The sequence below is a fragment of the Guyanagaster necrorhizus genome, assembly GCF_019112545.1.
Source record: "Guyanagaster necrorhizus MCA 3950 unplaced genomic scaffold BT62scaffold_10, whole genome shotgun sequence".
Classification (NCBI taxonomy): domain Eukaryota; kingdom Fungi; phylum Basidiomycota; class Agaricomycetes; order Agaricales; family Physalacriaceae; genus Guyanagaster; species Guyanagaster necrorhizus.
The window spans coordinates 322,636-338,028 of record NW_025064889.1 but is presented as its reverse complement, the minus strand read 5'-3'; the positions used below and the strand labels follow the sequence as shown (position 1 = coordinate 338,028).

Genomic DNA, 15,393 nt, shown 5'->3' with positions numbered 1-15,393 from the left:
ATAAGCATCTATGGTAAGCGTCGCATTATGAGAGTTCTTTCTGAATGACGCAAAACGCGCGCTTGGTTTCGTCTAGACATATTATATAACTATGTAATGTTTCCAAGAAAAAAGCATGAATATGCAGCCAACAATCCAAATACCAAGTCTTTCTTTCCCATCTTAAATCTCATCTACGGCCCTAACGACTGCATGCCCCCGCTTGTCCCGGTAGAATAGAACATCGCCTACATCAGATTAGCATCGGTCAATCGTCGACTTGGATTCAACTGACCTTCATTCTCCACAAATTGACACTTATTATAGCTATTCCAAAGCGCTTCCCAAATCGGTTCATCTGACCAGCAATAGTGCTCGCCCAAAAAAGCCTTTAGATGTTTAGTTGCAGCGGCGCCATGGTAGTAGGGCATTTTCGGAAAGAACTGAAAATTTCTAAGCATCCAGATGCGTACTTAATGACAGAACGACGTACGTGATGCACAACATGATAGTGTGCCACATCATGTAAGAACCATCTACCCATCCAGCCTAGGAATGGTCTGTCGACAGTGGCTGCCGCACCGCGCGCAAAGGTCCACTGCGCAGCACGATAATGCGGGAGTACGGGGTCCGTGTGGTGTAAGTATGTTATCATGATGACTAGGAGGATATCATGTCGGGACAATCGAGCGAAAAATGTGGAAGAAAAAAGACATACACCAGTGGGTCACTTCTAGCCAAGGAATTCCGTATAGTGCAATAACGTTCCACCATCCCCACTGCCTAACGGCAGCACTGACGATGAAGAACATACTCCCAATACCGATGTTTGATAGAATGACCGCATTACGTTGTTCGGGCGTGAACAATATGGAAGACGTCGAGAAATGGTTTGTATTTGGGGGATAGTCTGGCTGTCCAGATACGTTCGTTACTAAACGAGAAGTGAGATGATAGTGAGAAACCAAGTCCGGGAGACCTTACGGAGATAGGCTGGAAACGCAAGGAGTTGCTGTCGGATGAGCATCATCAAAGTCCAGATGGGCGTATCACCAAAATAATCATCCCAATCTATACCATGTTCCTTCTCCTGCTCCTTCGACGGTATCCCAAGAATTGACCGCGTCTTCGGGACATAGACCTCGTCGCGTTCCATGCTGGCATGGTTCATGTGGTGCCTATGATGACTTATTTTCCAACTGAAATAAGGAGTCCATAGCAACGTGTGCAGGATATATCCCAGCATGTCGTTAAGCCATGCATACGGGCTGAACGCGCCATGGCCACATTCGTGACCGAGAACCCATACTCCGGTTAAAACAAGGCCCTGGAACCACCAGTACGCGAGCCAGGCAGCGGCGCGTATAAGGGGGGAATATATGTCAAGCGGTGCCGGTAAGTGGACAGAAGGTATGCGCAGAGCGAGATAAAAGAAAAATGCGGTGGTTATGAGGTCGCGTGTGAGAGTTAATAGTGCACGTGTAGTCGAGAAGACGAAGAACTCGGGAGGAATGGCTGCTCGAATCTGGGAGATGGAGTAAGGAAGGGGGGTGAAAACTGGGAGTTTCCTTCCCTCAGACTCGCAGTGCTTAGTCTGAAGGCTCGTAGAAGAAAAAGTGGTAGACGAAGGGGCCATCTGGAGCTGGGAAAGCCGTATCCATGTTTCGTTCTGAAGTACTCTTTTTATTCGGTGAGGGACGCTGATAGATCATAGATGCATGTTTTTCGACAAGACAAATCGGTCCTTCAATATCTGAAATTAAGAATGAAAAGAACAAACAAGGTGATCGGGGTCCTACGTTGATGGACCCTTATTTCCATGTTTCCCATTATCTTATCTCCGAATTTTTTTAAAGTGGTCTTCCGTTCCGAATACAGCCTTCTTGAAGCCCTGACTGGCCTGACTGGGTCCGGTATCCGTGCCATCGTAAGTCACGATGCGAAAAACCAAGGAAAAATGTCAAGGCATAAACGACTTTGATCCCTTGAATTTGATGTGGCTCAAAACTTAATATCGAGTTCCTCTGTGGTACATATGTCATGCAACTATTTCACTAACATATCGTCCGTAACGTCGGAAAGGATCCGAAATCCATTCAGTGTACCCGGCATTTGAACTTCTACAGATTCCGGGTGGCCTTCGTCCCGGAAATTCACTGAGTTCTGATTGGGAGATTAAGCAGGCTGCGCCGTCCTGAAAGCCTAAGAAAAAGTGGATCGAAGACGAACTCGAATCTTCCCAGGTTCGGTTCACCCTTACTACTGCCCTTTTGATCTCCGAACTTGAGTCCAAAATGTACGAAGCTTGATAGCGATCTAGACTCTTGACTTCGTCTCATTCGGATAGGTGCTGTCGAAATCTTCAATCTCTTTATTGACGGCTGCATTGTTAAGCAGTCAAGTACATTGCAGAATACAAATTTGGTAGTACATACATCGTCCAGCTGAAGTAAATCGACATATTGTCACCTCCGACGTTCCTCTGAAAATGGCCTATAAATCAACCTGAAATCCGATAACCTGTGGAAGGTAGGCCAAACCAGCTAAATCAAGAACATGCACATCACAATAGCCAGTCTTAAAGTCGTGTCCTCCAAAGACAAATAGCCGGCTTTCATCAAGAACAGCTGCATGATATCCCCGCTGACTGGGCGGAGTTCCACATACATGTCGTTTCTCGTACCGCATTTCGTCTAAAAATAGAGATTACTTTTGTGTGGCATTGGAGGTGATAGATGAAACGCACGTATATTGAAGGTGAGCAATTCGGAAGTGTGATCATTCCCGTCGTGGCCGCCTTGTATGAAGAGATAGGATCCAACCAGCGTGGACGTGTGCGCGAAACGAACATGTAGATTCCTTTTTGGTATGTCGATGGCATGCCATTTTAGATCTACTAAACAACGACACTCATGGATATCGAACGACCCTCGGAAACAAAAAACAAACACGTACCAAAACTAAAGAACCATATATCCCACAAACAGGCTCTTGACTGGGACTTCCCTCCAATGACAATCATGTATTTCCCCGCCAAATTGGCGGTATGATACCCCCTCGCGCAGGGTTCTTCTTTTTCTTGAGAGCCATCTGTCGTTATCAGTTTCCATCGCATGTTATTCATGTCCGAAACGTCCAGGGTCCATAGATCGTCAAGTGCACCAGCTCCGGTTCCTCCGCCAAATATCCAAATCTTCTTATCGTACAGCACGGCAGAATGAGCTCGCCTTGGGGAGGGTTCACGGCCCATGATGACCGGACGCGACCACTCACGCATAGTCGTGTCAAAGACATACACATGATTGAAACATGTCTCGTCGTCACCACCTCCGAATATGACGATCTTTCTACCGACGCGAGTGGCAGTATGTCCGCCAAGCGGCGAAGGAGGGCTGCCCACCGTATCGGGTCGGGACCAGTGCATTGTATCTACAGCAGATCTAATCAGCTGAACTGACGGGATACAAATATGACGATGAGCGTCATATCATACCTGTATCAAAATAATATATATCGCTTGTTCCAACACCCATATGGTAGCCACCAAAAACCCAAGCAACATTATCTAAGAGGGTCACAGAAGGTCTTCGCATCTTCGGAGGGAACGTTCCGTATACTGGAGCGCGGCTCCAGTGCATGACCGCACTTGGAGCATCTTTTGCATCCTTGTCGTGGGATAAGAGGGGAGAACTCTGCATTTTTGGATAAGTGCCACTCCAGGAGTTGGTGCTGTTCTTAGCAGTATCTCCTTCTTCCTCTGGCTCCGCAGAAGATATCGTAGACGCCTTCATTGATGAATGTATCGGTTCCGATGAGCCAGACGAAGCACGAGCTATAAAATTTGATGTTCCAGGGGATAGCTTTCGCGAACTTCCGAAGTAGCTCGAGGAACTGTTTTTCAAACTTGCGAGACGTACTGCCTGCCTTAAGGAACCAAGGTAGGACCGAGAGGGAGGGGATGATGTTTTCTCAGGAACAACATGAGGATGGCGAGAAGTCATGTTGTACCGTGAGTAATAGAACCGTGAGTAATAGAACTCGATGATGCCTTCGATGGTCGTTAATCACCATCCTGAAAGAAGCTTTCAAACGGCTCACCTGCGCACGTGCCCAACCCTAGTTTTCCATTACTACCTTCTATTTCAATTGTTCGAATTCGACAAGAAAGATATCGGCTATTACTCAGTACTTGATACAGGTACTACTTCGAACCATCAAACCAGCTTGGTCTTGTTCGCTTACCGGCAGGCATCGTGTTTGACTGTCTTCAGTCGTCCACCTTGAGGCCCAAGTTACCATCCTTTATTATCGAACTAGTGATAGAAGAGGGCAAAGATCTCACCAAGAACGGACAAGCCGAAGATCCGAAGAACGAGGACGTCTCAGCACTGGGATCACAGCACCGCATGAGAGATTCCCCCATTGAGTATCTCCTGCAAGGTAATTGTCTCCGGTGAACTGCGATTTTTCAACAGAGATCAAGTTGTCGTAAATAACGTTACCGACAGCTGTCTGTTTTTGCGTCTCGTTGTTTGCGGACAATATGCAATATTGCACTTTGTTGCGAAGCTAGACGTTCCCAGGACCAGTGGCGTGGAGATCAACTGCGTTCAATTTACTCTTGGTGGCCGGAAGGTAAAGTAAGGAAGGGTTTACCTTGGTCAGCATCATCATGCCTACACAGTTGTTGAGTACGCATCCATTCCGTTCCAGATCCAAAACACGTACGAATTGTCTGCACGGCCCTCGTAGAAAGTACTTCTTTGGAAAACTTGGAGCCTTCCGAGTAAACTGGACAAGCGGACTAACCTCGATCAAATTGAAGTACGCATCTGAAAACAACACGGCATGTCAACGGATATTCGGTACGATGTAGATTTAGAGCGTACATGAGGCGTGGAACGCCATGTCGTTGTAGCACTGCCAAGGCTCCTGTGAAATTAATGAGGGCGGGTATCAAATACGGCCAACTATAGATTACCGATGGAATTGTAAGATGACACTATGGTTCGCTCCTCGTTGCAAAAGTATATGGTGGCGTAGATTCTAGGTCTGTCGGAGAAAATAAACTTGAAAAAACGTCCAAATATTTTTGAAAATTAGTTCCGACGTTGTTGTCCATCACACGGACGCCTGTAGACAATTGGACATTGAACCATAGTCATAATCCACCTTTATTGGCGTAGAAACCATGAGCACAGTTACGCTCAACGACTATACCGAGAACAAGCACAGTATCAGCATGACTACGTTCGCTGTTAATGGAATGATTGTCGGTGTAGAAGGCGTTTGACGCCATTCTAAATGCGCCATTGCTAACATCCTGCACCTCCGATTCATTAACGTGTTCAATATGTACTCTTTCACTATGAAAAGCATTTGTTAGACCAATTGACACTGCGCAGGGAGAATAAGTAGTGGCGCAGACCTCCAACGTTGAACCCAACATTCATCGGCCTAACATACGGATCCTTCCCTTCTAAACACGCCAAGCCAACCGGGAAACGTGAGTAAGCGTATTTTCCTAGGTAGACTCCACGAGCAATATTTGCGATTCGATGAGAGTACCTCATGCTTGACGACCTGCGTTTAGAAAAAGCAGCACTACCTCACCAACCTCTATGTCACTAGATTCGCTGACATTAACAGAAGTAGCGCTTGGAGAAACAGAACCGTTATTGGTCTTCCTTCTGCGCTCCAACTGCCAACGAAACGGATTTCGGCATTAGCACTTCCATTCGCGGTGATAAGGAATTTTGGCTTTAAAAGACCGGCACCCTAACGCATCTGCTAAAAAAACACAAAGTATTATAGAAGCCGTACGCGAAGGATAAAATCGGAAGATTGCTGATGAAGCAATGAGATCAGTGCGATTGGTCGGAAACATGAGCCACACAATTTTCGGCGTAGTGTTGAAATAATAGATTCTTGCCAGGAAGACCGACACGCGCCTTGTTGAAGTAGATACGTATCCAAAATATCTGCGATAGCTACAAAGGTGTCGATGCTATGGTCATCCACAGGAAGCCAAATTTCCGTTACATCAGCTTCGACTGCAAACGCTATTACGTCCAGTTCGCTGCCATTGGAGTGCATTCCTATCCAAGTCCGAAGGATCTGACCACACTGTGTCTGGAAAGGCACCGGAAGGCACATATTAGTCCGCTGAAGTTTGAACGTGAGCTACAGAAACACGTAAATTGGTAGCGGTGGATACGCACAAGTGGTAGAAATACTGCCGGATTCGATAGCTCGGGTCCTGAGCTTGTTCCTAAACATACTGCAGCCACAGCGAGAAAGGACACAAAGCAGAGCAAGCGCATTACTGTAGCTGATCTTGGAGGGCTTAATATGACTGAAGACTTTTTAAATGGCAGACAAGCAATAAATCAAACATTAAACCTAGAATCTTGTGCATGGCAGACCTGTGAAGGTGAAGCGGATGGAGCGCTTAATTATATGCCACTTTCTAGTAAAGCTATCATAGAAGTCGCCTACCGGCATAGGTTTGACGCAGCTTGCTGTAGCCTGAGAACTTCATTTGTCCACCAAAACGTCTGGTGCTGGGCTTGGGCCTGCATCCCAGGTTGAATATGTTCATCATGCTCAGGTTTCAAAGGCTGACAACTTGAGACCAGAGCGCAGACTACAAGTACACTGTAGCTATGCAACTAACTGGTGGCAGCCCCCTGCGTGAGTCCAGTGAGTCACTGCGAATAGTCTGCCACATGGCTCTAAAAGCAAGGGAAAGGTGAAAAATCCAACAGATGGATGTGGCTCCTGATAAAGACAAAGGGCTGCATCAATGAAGCTGCTGAAGCGGCGGAGGAGATAAAGTCGGCGGTGAAAAAAATTGATGCTTAGGTAAGATCGCAGAACAGATTTAGAAACTGCATTGTCACGTTTGAACCGCGGTTCAGTGTGCTGCTGATTTCAAGTCAGAAAGTAGTAGTGGTGTTGTCAGGCTCCACTTCCATTATTAGTTGTTCCTGTCAATGATGGACCCAGTTAACAGCGTCATCACGTTAAGACTCTGCTTATAAGTTATTCCATGTATAAGGGATGTCGGTAAGCCCACCAGGAAGGACAATGCTAACACAGTCTGTCCGTTATTCGTCGTTAGCAATGGTATTAAGGTGGGAGATTGGCCTGAGGGCAAATATTATTTAATTCACCAAGATGCAAAAACATATACAAAGCATGAAGGACCTGGCATGGTGACGCTCTGTACTATGAGCAAAAGGGAATAACGGGGCCCGGAGCATCGCATTTTTGCAATTTTCAAACGCCAAGAAGTAGCGTAATCCTAACCAGTAACATCCCCGCCATGCTAATACTACCAGCTTTCATCATTGAATCCGCCGTATTGGGTTCAATCGTCGTCGTAACCAGAGGTCCATTACAATCAAATCTTAAATCCAAGAGTTTCCTCCTCTTCTCCGGCCAATGTGGTGGGATTTGCATATCACTGTGGTTTCCTTTAATGTGTCGTTTGGGTTGACATTAACTCCCGAGAAGCTGAGGTTCAGTGCTTGTCATGAGATGATAGTAAGAATGAAGGGTATAACAAAGAATTTCGGGACCATGGGGTTACCTGTACCCGGGCAGAGATCGAATATGATAGCCTATGCTGCGTCGCCACCCTCGACGTAACTCCGACATGGATCACTTATGCATGTGCCATCAGTTATGACAGATACCTCAGAATTGAGCGCCGGAGGAGATAGCTCGAAGTATTATTTGTCACGTACTCCAATTCTCAGTCAACGTGCCTGTAAAATTTTTGCAAGTGAAGTTTGAAATCTGTGTGCTCATTTGGTTAGTTTCTCCGGACGGGGGCCCTTATCTTGATCGTAATAGCTATACGCTATTGCCAGCGTACGACCGAGAAGAAGGATGTCTTCCTTACTTCTGTGTGATCAAAACACGCGTTGAGACACCTTCGAGGGCAATGTTTTCCCATGTCACCTTCGTTGCGTGTCCCCGACCAGTCCAACTTTGAACTGCGATACGAAAGTCAATGACACGTTTATCATACAAGCATTTGATGGCCTCATGCGGGCACCGTACACCGCTCCCTCCATCTTTTTTTTTTGTTTTCAGCACTTGATTAACCGCAACAAGTAACCTAACTACTAAGACGCGGTGGAGATACAGGTCCTCAGGATCCTGTCTCCCTCTTGTTCCGGTCCCTCCGCTCTTCCTTCCGAGTTCCCCTGGTGTTTTGGCGTGTAATGTGGAGTAGAGGAACGGAAATGTATGGTACTTTGCGCCCCCGTAGTGGGCTAATTGATTAGTTTGATTCTGCGGTTGGCCGAAGCCGTGAGGTGCTTTGCGATCGTGTCTTGGGTGCCGGCTAGGTTGGTCGTGTTCCATGATGTGGTGGGTGCGCGGCGGCTATCCATGCTCGTCTTCTGTGTCGCCCTCGTCTTCTTCCCACCACTTTCCCTCTTCTTCTGGCTCTGGGGCGAGCCTCTCGTTTCGTAGTTGTCCCGTCCGGGTGAACGCTCCTGTGGTTTCCATGAACTGGCTCAGTGCTGTGATTCCTTCTTTGGTGCCGAGGATGTCCGGTAGGTACATGGTCCTTGACACGTTCCGAAGGGTCCCCCGTTGCTCTTCATAGAGGGGGCATTCATGCAGGATGAAACGTCTCTCCACAAGGGCAGTCAACGTCCTTACTTGGCACGAATTGTGAGTAATACTCGCCTAACCCCTCCCTCCATCGTCCACTTCCCGAATACGACATTTCCCACACTCTGTACAGCACCATTTTTGTCCTAGCGAGCCTACAGATAATTCGTGAGATGAGAATCCGTACAAAGCCGCTTTATGCAGGGACGTTTCTTGCGCCATTGACAACCGAGACACAGTCGTCGCCATTGTGTCCGTAATAGCTGAGAAGTGCACAGAAGTCAACGACACGGAACTTGAAATACTACAAGCCTTCGCATACCCATCAATGGTGATATTTTGACCCGATACATTGATACTGTCTTTAGATAGAGCGGTCCCATGTATGTTGGTATTACTAGGAGTGAGATAGCATGTTTCAACGCTCACGTGTTGAAAGGAAAACTCTAATAGAAAGGATTAAGAAACGAAGTGACGAAGCAAGGGCCCCTTAAACTTACGACGGTGACATCTCACCTCCCGTTATCTGGCTTCGCATCCAGAAAATTATTCTCGAAGCATACATTTTGGCCAGGCAGGTTTCAACCTCAAGCTATAGGCTTGATGATCTTGGGACCGCGTAAATGCCCATTGGTAACATTGAACGACGTCACCAGTTGAGGCCGGAGTGCCTGAAACACCGCATCAGAAACGCCTTGGCGAGAAATTTGCCCTGCCCGGTTTCCAGCATCCCACCACTGTTGTCCGAAGCCATTGAATCTTCCCCATTCGTCGCTTTTGGATCCGATAAGCTGCACATCGGAACCACTGAAATAGAACCATGGCGTCGCATAAGTCTGGGCAATGAAACGGTGTTAGCGGCGAATATCTATAAAGCCGCGCGCGTACACTCGGTGGATTGTTCGTGGAGTTGATGGCTTGTCGTACTTGAGAGATATTATTGGGAAGGCTGAGTTTCCATTCAGGTGGATCATGACGTTTTCTTGCCAAGATGGTAAGGAACATTAATAAACCTTGACGGTAATAACTATTACTGTGATACGCACTCGAGCCCATAAACGACATTGGGGTAAACGCGCTGTAATTGGCTTCGATGAAGGTAATCACCGAATCCTTTTAGTTCACAAACGCTTTCAAAATAAACGCTGAGTCATTTGTGCCATGGTCACTACGCTCGACAGCGCATTCTACGTCCGACTGCTGGATATTGTAAGTGCCGCAATGACTGCAGAGAAGGCGAACATGGTGATCATTTTTTGCGACATGTCAATGATTGATATCCTTCCTTCATAGGCTTCGAGGATAGAACCAGGGATTCTCCGCGATTGCTGCTGGAATAGACAGACAGACAGATGGTACAGAGAACATCACCTGAGAAACGGAGAAAGCGGCCCGGAAGACATCGTCGGGATTTGACGGAGGGAAAGGGTCATAAGACCGTGTCGCCAGGAACATATGGAGTCCACGTGAATAACCAGAGGTAACCCTGACCCAAGGTGTGAAGATAGCAAGGCAAACTGCCTCTGTTTCCTGGCCTTCGGCGAGTAAATCGAAAGAGATACCGGAATTGAAAGACCGTAAAGAAACCTGACCCAGGGTATGCATCACTTGGGCGCTTAGTAGAAAATCCGGCACCAGCTAGGCAAATGGATCGATGAAGGACCATGACTTGAACATTGATACGACGAAATTTATGTTATTGTCAATACGCATTGTGGGGATTCGACTGAATATTAAAAAGTAACGAGCTCGTTGGTGTAGAAAGAGGCGTTATTTGGCAGAGAGAATTTGGGGGCACAGCATTCGGCAACTCGGCGATCAAACGCGCTGCAACCGCATGGACCTGGTCGGCCAGCACATCCGTTGTCTTTCCCTCCCGCCACCACCAAGCACCATTGTTTTTGGTTCGTTAGGATTGGCCATAGTGTGTGAAGACATATAAGAACCACAGATTCTCTTGCATTGTATCCACCTTCAAATCCTCGCTACAAGAGCTCCCCAAGATTCAAGTTTCCCCATAGCCACTGCGTCTCTTTATTCCAGTAAGTCTCCAGATGGGAATCAAGGAGCCTTGACTGACATCTTTGAAGTTTTGAATTTCAGAATGCCTAAGAGCAGTCGCTTCACGCAAAGCCAGAGCGCCAGGCCCTGCCCGTATAGCAGGCCGAAAGACGTCACACCTGAGCCTGAGAAGACCAGTGGCTGGACAGGATCCCCCAAAGATCTGTACAAAGCGCTCTCTCAAGAATCTCCCCAGGGAAGAACGTTATCCCGCCGATGCGAGAAGTTGAGGAAGAGATATTGTCGCGTTGTTGGGCCTGTAGACGAAGATTATAAGCCCATCATCGACCCCCAGCCTTTCCTCCTTGAACATCATCAAACTTCTCGCACGATTGGGGTCCTCATCCAGAAGTCGGAAGAGAACCCTAATAAGACGCTCCTCCTCACCTCAATCACCTACAAGGATTTGCTCGAAGTGCAGGAGACAAGCCAGATCGCCAATTTTCTGTTCCGGTCCCGACCTAGACCATTGCGACTTCGCGACGTCACGTCCATCGAATTCCATGATTGCGAGATGGACGCCGTTCTCGCGCATCTGTCGTGCACGCAATTACGCAGGGCAGTGATATCGGGTAACTGTGACTCATCGAGCGGTATCGAACCCGTTCTAGCCACAAGCGGTATCCATGCCTTGAAGTTCTCTTCATGCACGAACATCCCGACTTTCTTGCGAGTCTTGGATATGCCTTCCTTGCGTCATCTGTCGCTCGAAGTTAACGTGGCAAGCTATGGGATCCGAGAGATCCAAAGCCGAGTGACACAATATGACTGGCTGCCTTCTCTGGCGGGCCATCGACTTCATTCGCTCGTCCTGAGTAAGATGCCTTCGCACGACCTGTCACTGATGCAGGTGCTCACAGAGCTGCCTACACTAACCCGGCTTGTCGTACACGAGGCATCGTATAAGCTCGATGGCTACCAAGGATATATGCTGTCATACAATCTCTTGCGAGACCTGACACGCACGCCCCGACTGATTGATTATAGTCCAAGATATCCCATGTTGCCAAGGCTCAAGCACCTCGAGCTAGTGTGGACGAGTGAGTATCATTCCAGAGATGGTAAGAGACTTGAGGGCCCGCATACGGAGGAGATGTATCTAGTACGGAACATGACTGCGTATGAGGGGTTCGTCACGGATATGATTGAGTCTCGTTGCTTCCGGCCAGAAGGCGATAAGGGTCGATCGCTGCAACGTTTGGAATCTGTCGCGGTTGGGTGTCGGCAGCTCTTTGGGATTGATGAAATGGACATCATGACATCGCCCACTCGTGAATATCTGAATAACTTGCCAGCAAGGTGCCGGGAGAGTGATCAAGAATACGAGATGTCAGTGACGATTATCGTTCCAGCTTAGTGTGAATCCGTGCATATTATACCTCTTTTTCTTCCAGATAGGACCATGTATTGAAGACAAGTAGGACTTTCTAGTGTATTGTCAGTTACTTGTGGAACATTCGGTAGAGCATCAATAAAATAGGAACCTCTAACCAGGAATGAAGGCTTTTATTCAGTGCCCTGCACGACAAGCTAAGCAGTTGCGCTGGGTGAATATTGCTCGTAAGAAACCAAAAGTTCTTGAAACACTGCAAATACACGCGAGAAGACGAATATCCGATGCCACCTGGATACTATGTTAGCGTCGTCCAAGTAGACAAGAAAACGCACCCTGGCACCGCCTGTGGGGTAATTTAACAATCCAGATATGTCGGTTCATGCAACACATGCACGGCAAGCCATCTCCAGGATCCTTCAAAACGAAAGGGCAGGCAAGCCTCAGAACCAGTATGGGTGATGGGTGCATCGCATTCGAAAGATATGACGCGTTGTAGTTCCGATATCAACAAGTTTCTATGCATCATCTTTGCTGGAAATTTCCATGCATCGTCAAGATATACCGCTGACCACGAGTAAAGATTGGGCGAGTTCGTTGCTGCCGACGCTGACAGTTTCGGAAAGACGCGCATCAAGCTGAGACAATCATGACGTGCCTCTTGTTTTCTTTTCCCTTCTACCACTTTTCCCAGCTCCTGTATTTAAATCTCGCTAGTCTTTTGCCATTTAAGCTGTAGCCGCTGAAATCTGGCATGTCTTGTGTGTAGTTTCTAACTTCCACAACACGATATGCTCGCGACAATGTTTGAACAAGCTACGATGGACGCAGCGCAGTCCGGGCATTAGGGACGGAAAAAGCAACATGACTGCCGTGACTCCTGGTGAGTAAAGTCCTTTGCTTTCAAATCAGGTCTCATAGCCCTCTAGAGGCATCCCACGCGTTGGTTCCTCCGCAGTGGGTATCTCTGTCCAGGTAGATTTGTACCATTCTTCTGCAATATATCGACATCAACACTATTTGAAAGCTTTTCTACACATGCGATGTCAACTACCCAGAGGTAGCGCAGCTACATATCGTTCGGACCACGGTCAAATAACTAGACTCGCTAACGAAACCGACGCGATGACCCCAACTAGAAGATGGCGAAGAGCACGCACGTTGAAACACGGGGCTCTTCACCATTATAAAAATGCGAAGGTATGGATAACGGCGAGTTGGACAAAGATGATGCTCAAACAACCTCACAGCTGAGGGACGCAATATGACTTGAAGTACGGTTTTAGCCATCATCCCATCCCCATCATCGCCGTCACTACCATCGCCACTGCCATCATCGTCACCGTCCCCATCGTCATGACCCCGTCATTCGCGACTTGACCGCCAACACCGCTAGACAAGCAAGTCAGAATCCCACTGATCCTATCCAATACAAACGCCTGCGTATCGGCATCCACATCGCCTTTGGTTGATGCATTGAAAACGCTCACGCTGGAGAAACACCCCTGCTTCACCACGTTCGACTCGGCAGGCAAAGTTGTATTTCCACACCATTCCACATCTGTCGCGCCTTCGTCCTCATTGATCCTAGACAACACAAAGCTGAAATTTGACACATCTGGACAATTGTCCGTTGCAGGATAATTCACGTTGACACTGACATTCGGTGGGAGAATCGTTCCCTCAGCTGCCGTCAGCGCCTGCACGAAGTGGACGCTCAGAGCGGCGTATGTTAGTGCGGCGAGGGTGTCAACTGAGTCTGGATTAGATTCGAGGGTAGTGTAAGACACTTGGGAAGCTGTTGCTCCGGAGAAGGCGATAGAAGGGATACCCTCGCGTGCTGCTTCACATGCTGTGCCGCTATGCAATAGTGATCATGAGAAGAGACGACGGGAACGAGATCATATGGTTTAGCGGGGATTCATGCGCTGCGTGGGAGAAAGATATACTCACACTGTCCCAGAGATAAGGACGGTGGACCCCAAGTTATCTGCGTAAGAACGTTAGCGGATGAAACAATGTTTATATGCTCGTGTACTTCCGACATTTGGACCACTGACGACAAAATCTGGTGCACTGCCGTTGAAGAACTTGGGTGCGAGTGTCTGGATTCCATACCGGACCGAGTCGACGGGGAACGCATTGACGTAGTTCAAATGAGCTGCGTGCCAGTCAACCTCCGAGAGCCTTAGAGGAGCGGTATTAACTCACGGTCGGACGCATTGAAGCCCTCTGCGGGAGACCCAGTTGGACATGTATCATACTCGCATGGGGACGTAAGCACCGTAGCTGCTGCGGTAGAAGAGCCTGTACCCGACTCGTTTTCCGCTGGGCATGAAAGCACGACCTATTTGTTACACATTCAGCCGTTCATGGAGCTATCTCGAGAGAAAGATGACACCTACATCATGCCCTGCAGCCTTCAATGCATTGTTCTGGGCTCGGACCAATGCCACGGCCCAGCCATCGTCGTTCGTCAGGACAATATTGCTACCCTGGGCGGCCTGTAGGTAGAGGAGAGCGAAGAATGCAAATTTGAACATGGTAGAAGACGAATGGGACTGGGTGCTTTGCTGTGGCTATTGTTAGTAGTGCTTTGTCCCATGATATCATATCAAGCTGCATGTGGTTTGCTCCCGACGATAAGGTCATATGTGTTCGTTGAAAGAGCCGCTTCGATTACGATACTTGAACTTGCCACAAAGGCGCCGTCCATCTCTCCAGTTCTTTTGATAGAAGAGAAGAAGTCAATGGCTGCCTCCGGTTTTAATTTTTTTTTACCTAGTCCAATCATTTGTTCCGACTGTCGGTATTTCTGCTAGGATTACTTCGAGCGTTAGTGTCGTGCTTCATAAATTGTATCGTTTGGTCACGAACATGGGCATCAGTACTGCTAATCCTCTCCATGCAAACGACGGTTTTCATGGCGCAGTACACACGGAATGATTGAGAGGCTTCGGTACTAGAAGCTTTTGAACCCGGAGCATCTTGCTGTGTCTTCAGACTTGTTGACTCTGGCAATTTTCATCAGTTACTCCATCCTTTTGCACAAATGGATAAGCTTTGTCAGTGTATAGACAGAATGGAATATCACACATAACTGCGTCTTTTCTGCGCTGCTCCTTTCTTACTCACTTGATGCGCTTTGGAGGAAGGTCGGTCCGACATCCGACATTCTAAAAGCAGACATGGTCTGTGCTCAAAGTTCGGAGGTACAAAAGGCGCACCCTGACATGTGACAACCTCACCACTCTGGCCTTTTGGCTTAGATCAAGTGTAGTATCTGTTCTTAATAGTTTAACCACTATTACGGAGGCACCGCCTCCCGTATTGGTTATCTAATTTTTGCCGCCCTTGTCCTCTGTGCTCTGCTTGCAACATGGAGGCAT

General features: G+C 47.8%; 7 protein-coding genes across 7 annotated transcripts; 2 read left to right on the top strand and 5 right to left on the bottom strand.

The window, feature by feature from the left end:
• Window positions 1-19: 19 nt before the first annotated feature.
• Window positions 20-1,718, bottom strand: BT62DRAFT_948147 (linoleoyl phosphatidylcholine delta-12 acetylenase). Its single transcript, XM_043188054.1, has 5 exons — window positions 964-1,718; window positions 698-913; window positions 473-639; window positions 275-422; window positions 20-227 (listed from the first exon to the last, which is right to left on the bottom strand). Exons 1-5 carry the CDS (start codon window positions 1,613-1,615, stop codon window positions 163-165), a joined length of 1,248 nt encoding a protein of 415 aa, XP_043040709.1. The 5' UTR covers window positions 1,616-1,718; the 3' UTR covers window positions 20-162.
• A 648-nt stretch (window positions 1,719-2,366) lies between these two features.
• Window positions 2,367-4,243, bottom strand: BT62DRAFT_68679 (galactose oxidase). The gene is made up of 5 exons (XM_043181870.1): window positions 4,078-4,243; window positions 3,473-4,027; window positions 2,935-3,408; window positions 2,726-2,875; window positions 2,367-2,672 (listed from the first exon to the last, which is right to left on the bottom strand). The coding sequence occupies exons 2-5, from the start codon at window positions 3,978-3,980 to the stop codon at window positions 2,473-2,475; spliced, it is 1,332 nt and encodes a 443-aa protein (XP_043040708.1). The 5' UTR covers window positions 3,981-4,027; window positions 4,078-4,243; the 3' UTR covers window positions 2,367-2,472.
• Window positions 4,244-8,376: 4,133 nt separating this feature from the next.
• On the bottom strand, window positions 8,377-8,859 carry BT62DRAFT_1004783 (uncharacterized protein; the record flags this gene model as incomplete). The annotated part of the gene is made up of 3 exons (XM_043177083.1): window positions 8,377-8,657; window positions 8,710-8,765; window positions 8,798-8,859. The coding sequence occupies 3 exons, from the start codon at window positions 8,857-8,859 to the stop codon at window positions 8,377-8,379; spliced, it is 399 nt and encodes a 132-aa protein (XP_043040707.1).
• A 338-nt stretch (window positions 8,860-9,197) lies between these two features.
• On the bottom strand, window positions 9,198-9,615 carry BT62DRAFT_919152 (uncharacterized protein; the record flags this gene model as incomplete). The annotated part of the gene is made up of 2 exons (XM_043184135.1): window positions 9,198-9,446; window positions 9,499-9,615. 2 exons carry the CDS (start codon window positions 9,613-9,615, stop codon window positions 9,198-9,200), a joined length of 366 nt encoding a protein of 121 aa, XP_043040706.1.
• An 826-nt stretch (window positions 9,616-10,441) lies between these two features.
• Window positions 10,442-12,216, top strand: BT62DRAFT_68590 (uncharacterized protein). Its single transcript, XM_043181866.1, has 3 exons — window positions 10,442-10,652; window positions 10,701-12,000; window positions 12,066-12,216. Exons 2-3 carry the CDS (start codon window positions 10,715-10,717, stop codon window positions 12,067-12,069), a joined length of 1,290 nt encoding a protein of 429 aa, XP_043040705.1. The 5' UTR covers window positions 10,442-10,652; window positions 10,701-10,714; the 3' UTR covers window positions 12,070-12,216.
• Window positions 12,217-13,012: 796 nt separating this feature from the next.
• On the bottom strand, window positions 13,013-14,804 carry BT62DRAFT_948142 (sure-like protein). The gene is made up of 5 exons (XM_043188053.1): window positions 14,410-14,804; window positions 14,216-14,351; window positions 14,043-14,165; window positions 13,958-13,994; window positions 13,013-13,864 (listed from the first exon to the last, which is right to left on the bottom strand). The coding sequence occupies exons 1-5, from the start codon at window positions 14,545-14,547 to the stop codon at window positions 13,294-13,296; spliced, it is 1,005 nt and encodes a 334-aa protein (XP_043040704.1). The 5' UTR covers window positions 14,548-14,804; the 3' UTR covers window positions 13,013-13,293.
• Window positions 14,354-14,878, top strand: BT62DRAFT_68508 (uncharacterized protein). The gene has a single exon (XM_043181862.1). The coding sequence runs from the start codon at window positions 14,560-14,562 to the stop codon at window positions 14,824-14,826; it is 267 nt and encodes an 88-aa protein (XP_043040703.1). The 5' UTR covers window positions 14,354-14,559; the 3' UTR covers window positions 14,827-14,878.
• Window positions 14,879-15,393: the final 515 nt, after the last annotated feature.

Excerpts from the sequence above, each read along its gene's own strand:
- BT62DRAFT_948147 (XM_043188054.1), bottom strand. The coding sequence starts at position 1,615 with ATGGCCCCTTCGTCTACCACTTTTTCTTCTACGAGCCTTCAGACTAAG. Across the intron at positions 914-963 it reads TGCGTTTCCAGCCTATCTCC|TAACGAACGTATCTGGACAG; the intron begins GTAAGGTCTCCC and ends CTTCTCGTTTAG. Across the intron at positions 423-472 it reads ACTATCATGTTGTGCATCAC|TTCTTTCCGAAAATGCCCTA; the intron begins GTACGTCGTTCT and ends AGAAATTTTCAG.
- BT62DRAFT_68679 (XM_043181870.1), bottom strand. The coding sequence starts at position 3,980 with ATGACTTCTCGCCATCCTCATGTTGTTCCTGAGAAAACATCATCCCCT. Across the intron at positions 2,876-2,934 it reads TATATGGTTCTTTAGTTTTG|TAGATCTAAAATGGCATGCC; the intron begins GTACGTGTTTGT and ends GTCGTTGTTTAG. Across the intron at positions 2,673-2,725 it reads ATTGCTCACCTTCAATATAC|ACGAAATGCGGTACGAGAAA; the intron begins GTGCGTTTCATC and ends CTCTATTTTTAG.
- BT62DRAFT_68590 (XM_043181866.1), top strand. The coding sequence starts at position 10,715 with ATGCCTAAGAGCAGTCGCTTCACGCAAAGCCAGAGCGCCAGGCCCTGC.
- BT62DRAFT_948142 (XM_043188053.1), bottom strand. The coding sequence starts at position 14,547 with ATGTTCAAATTTGCATTCTTCGCTCTCCTCTACCTACAGGCCGCCCAG. Across the intron at positions 14,352-14,409 it reads TGAAGGCTGCAGGGCATGAT|GTCGTGCTTTCATGCCCAGC; the intron begins GTAGGTGTCATC and ends TGTAACAAATAG. Across the intron at positions 14,166-14,215 it reads GGGCTTCAATGCGTCCGACC|CTCATTTGAACTACGTCAAT; the intron begins GTGAGTTAATAC and ends ACTGGCACGCAG.
- BT62DRAFT_68508 (XM_043181862.1), top strand. The coding sequence starts at position 14,560 with ATGGGACTGGGTGCTTTGCTGTGGCTATTGTTAGTAGTGCTTTGTCCC.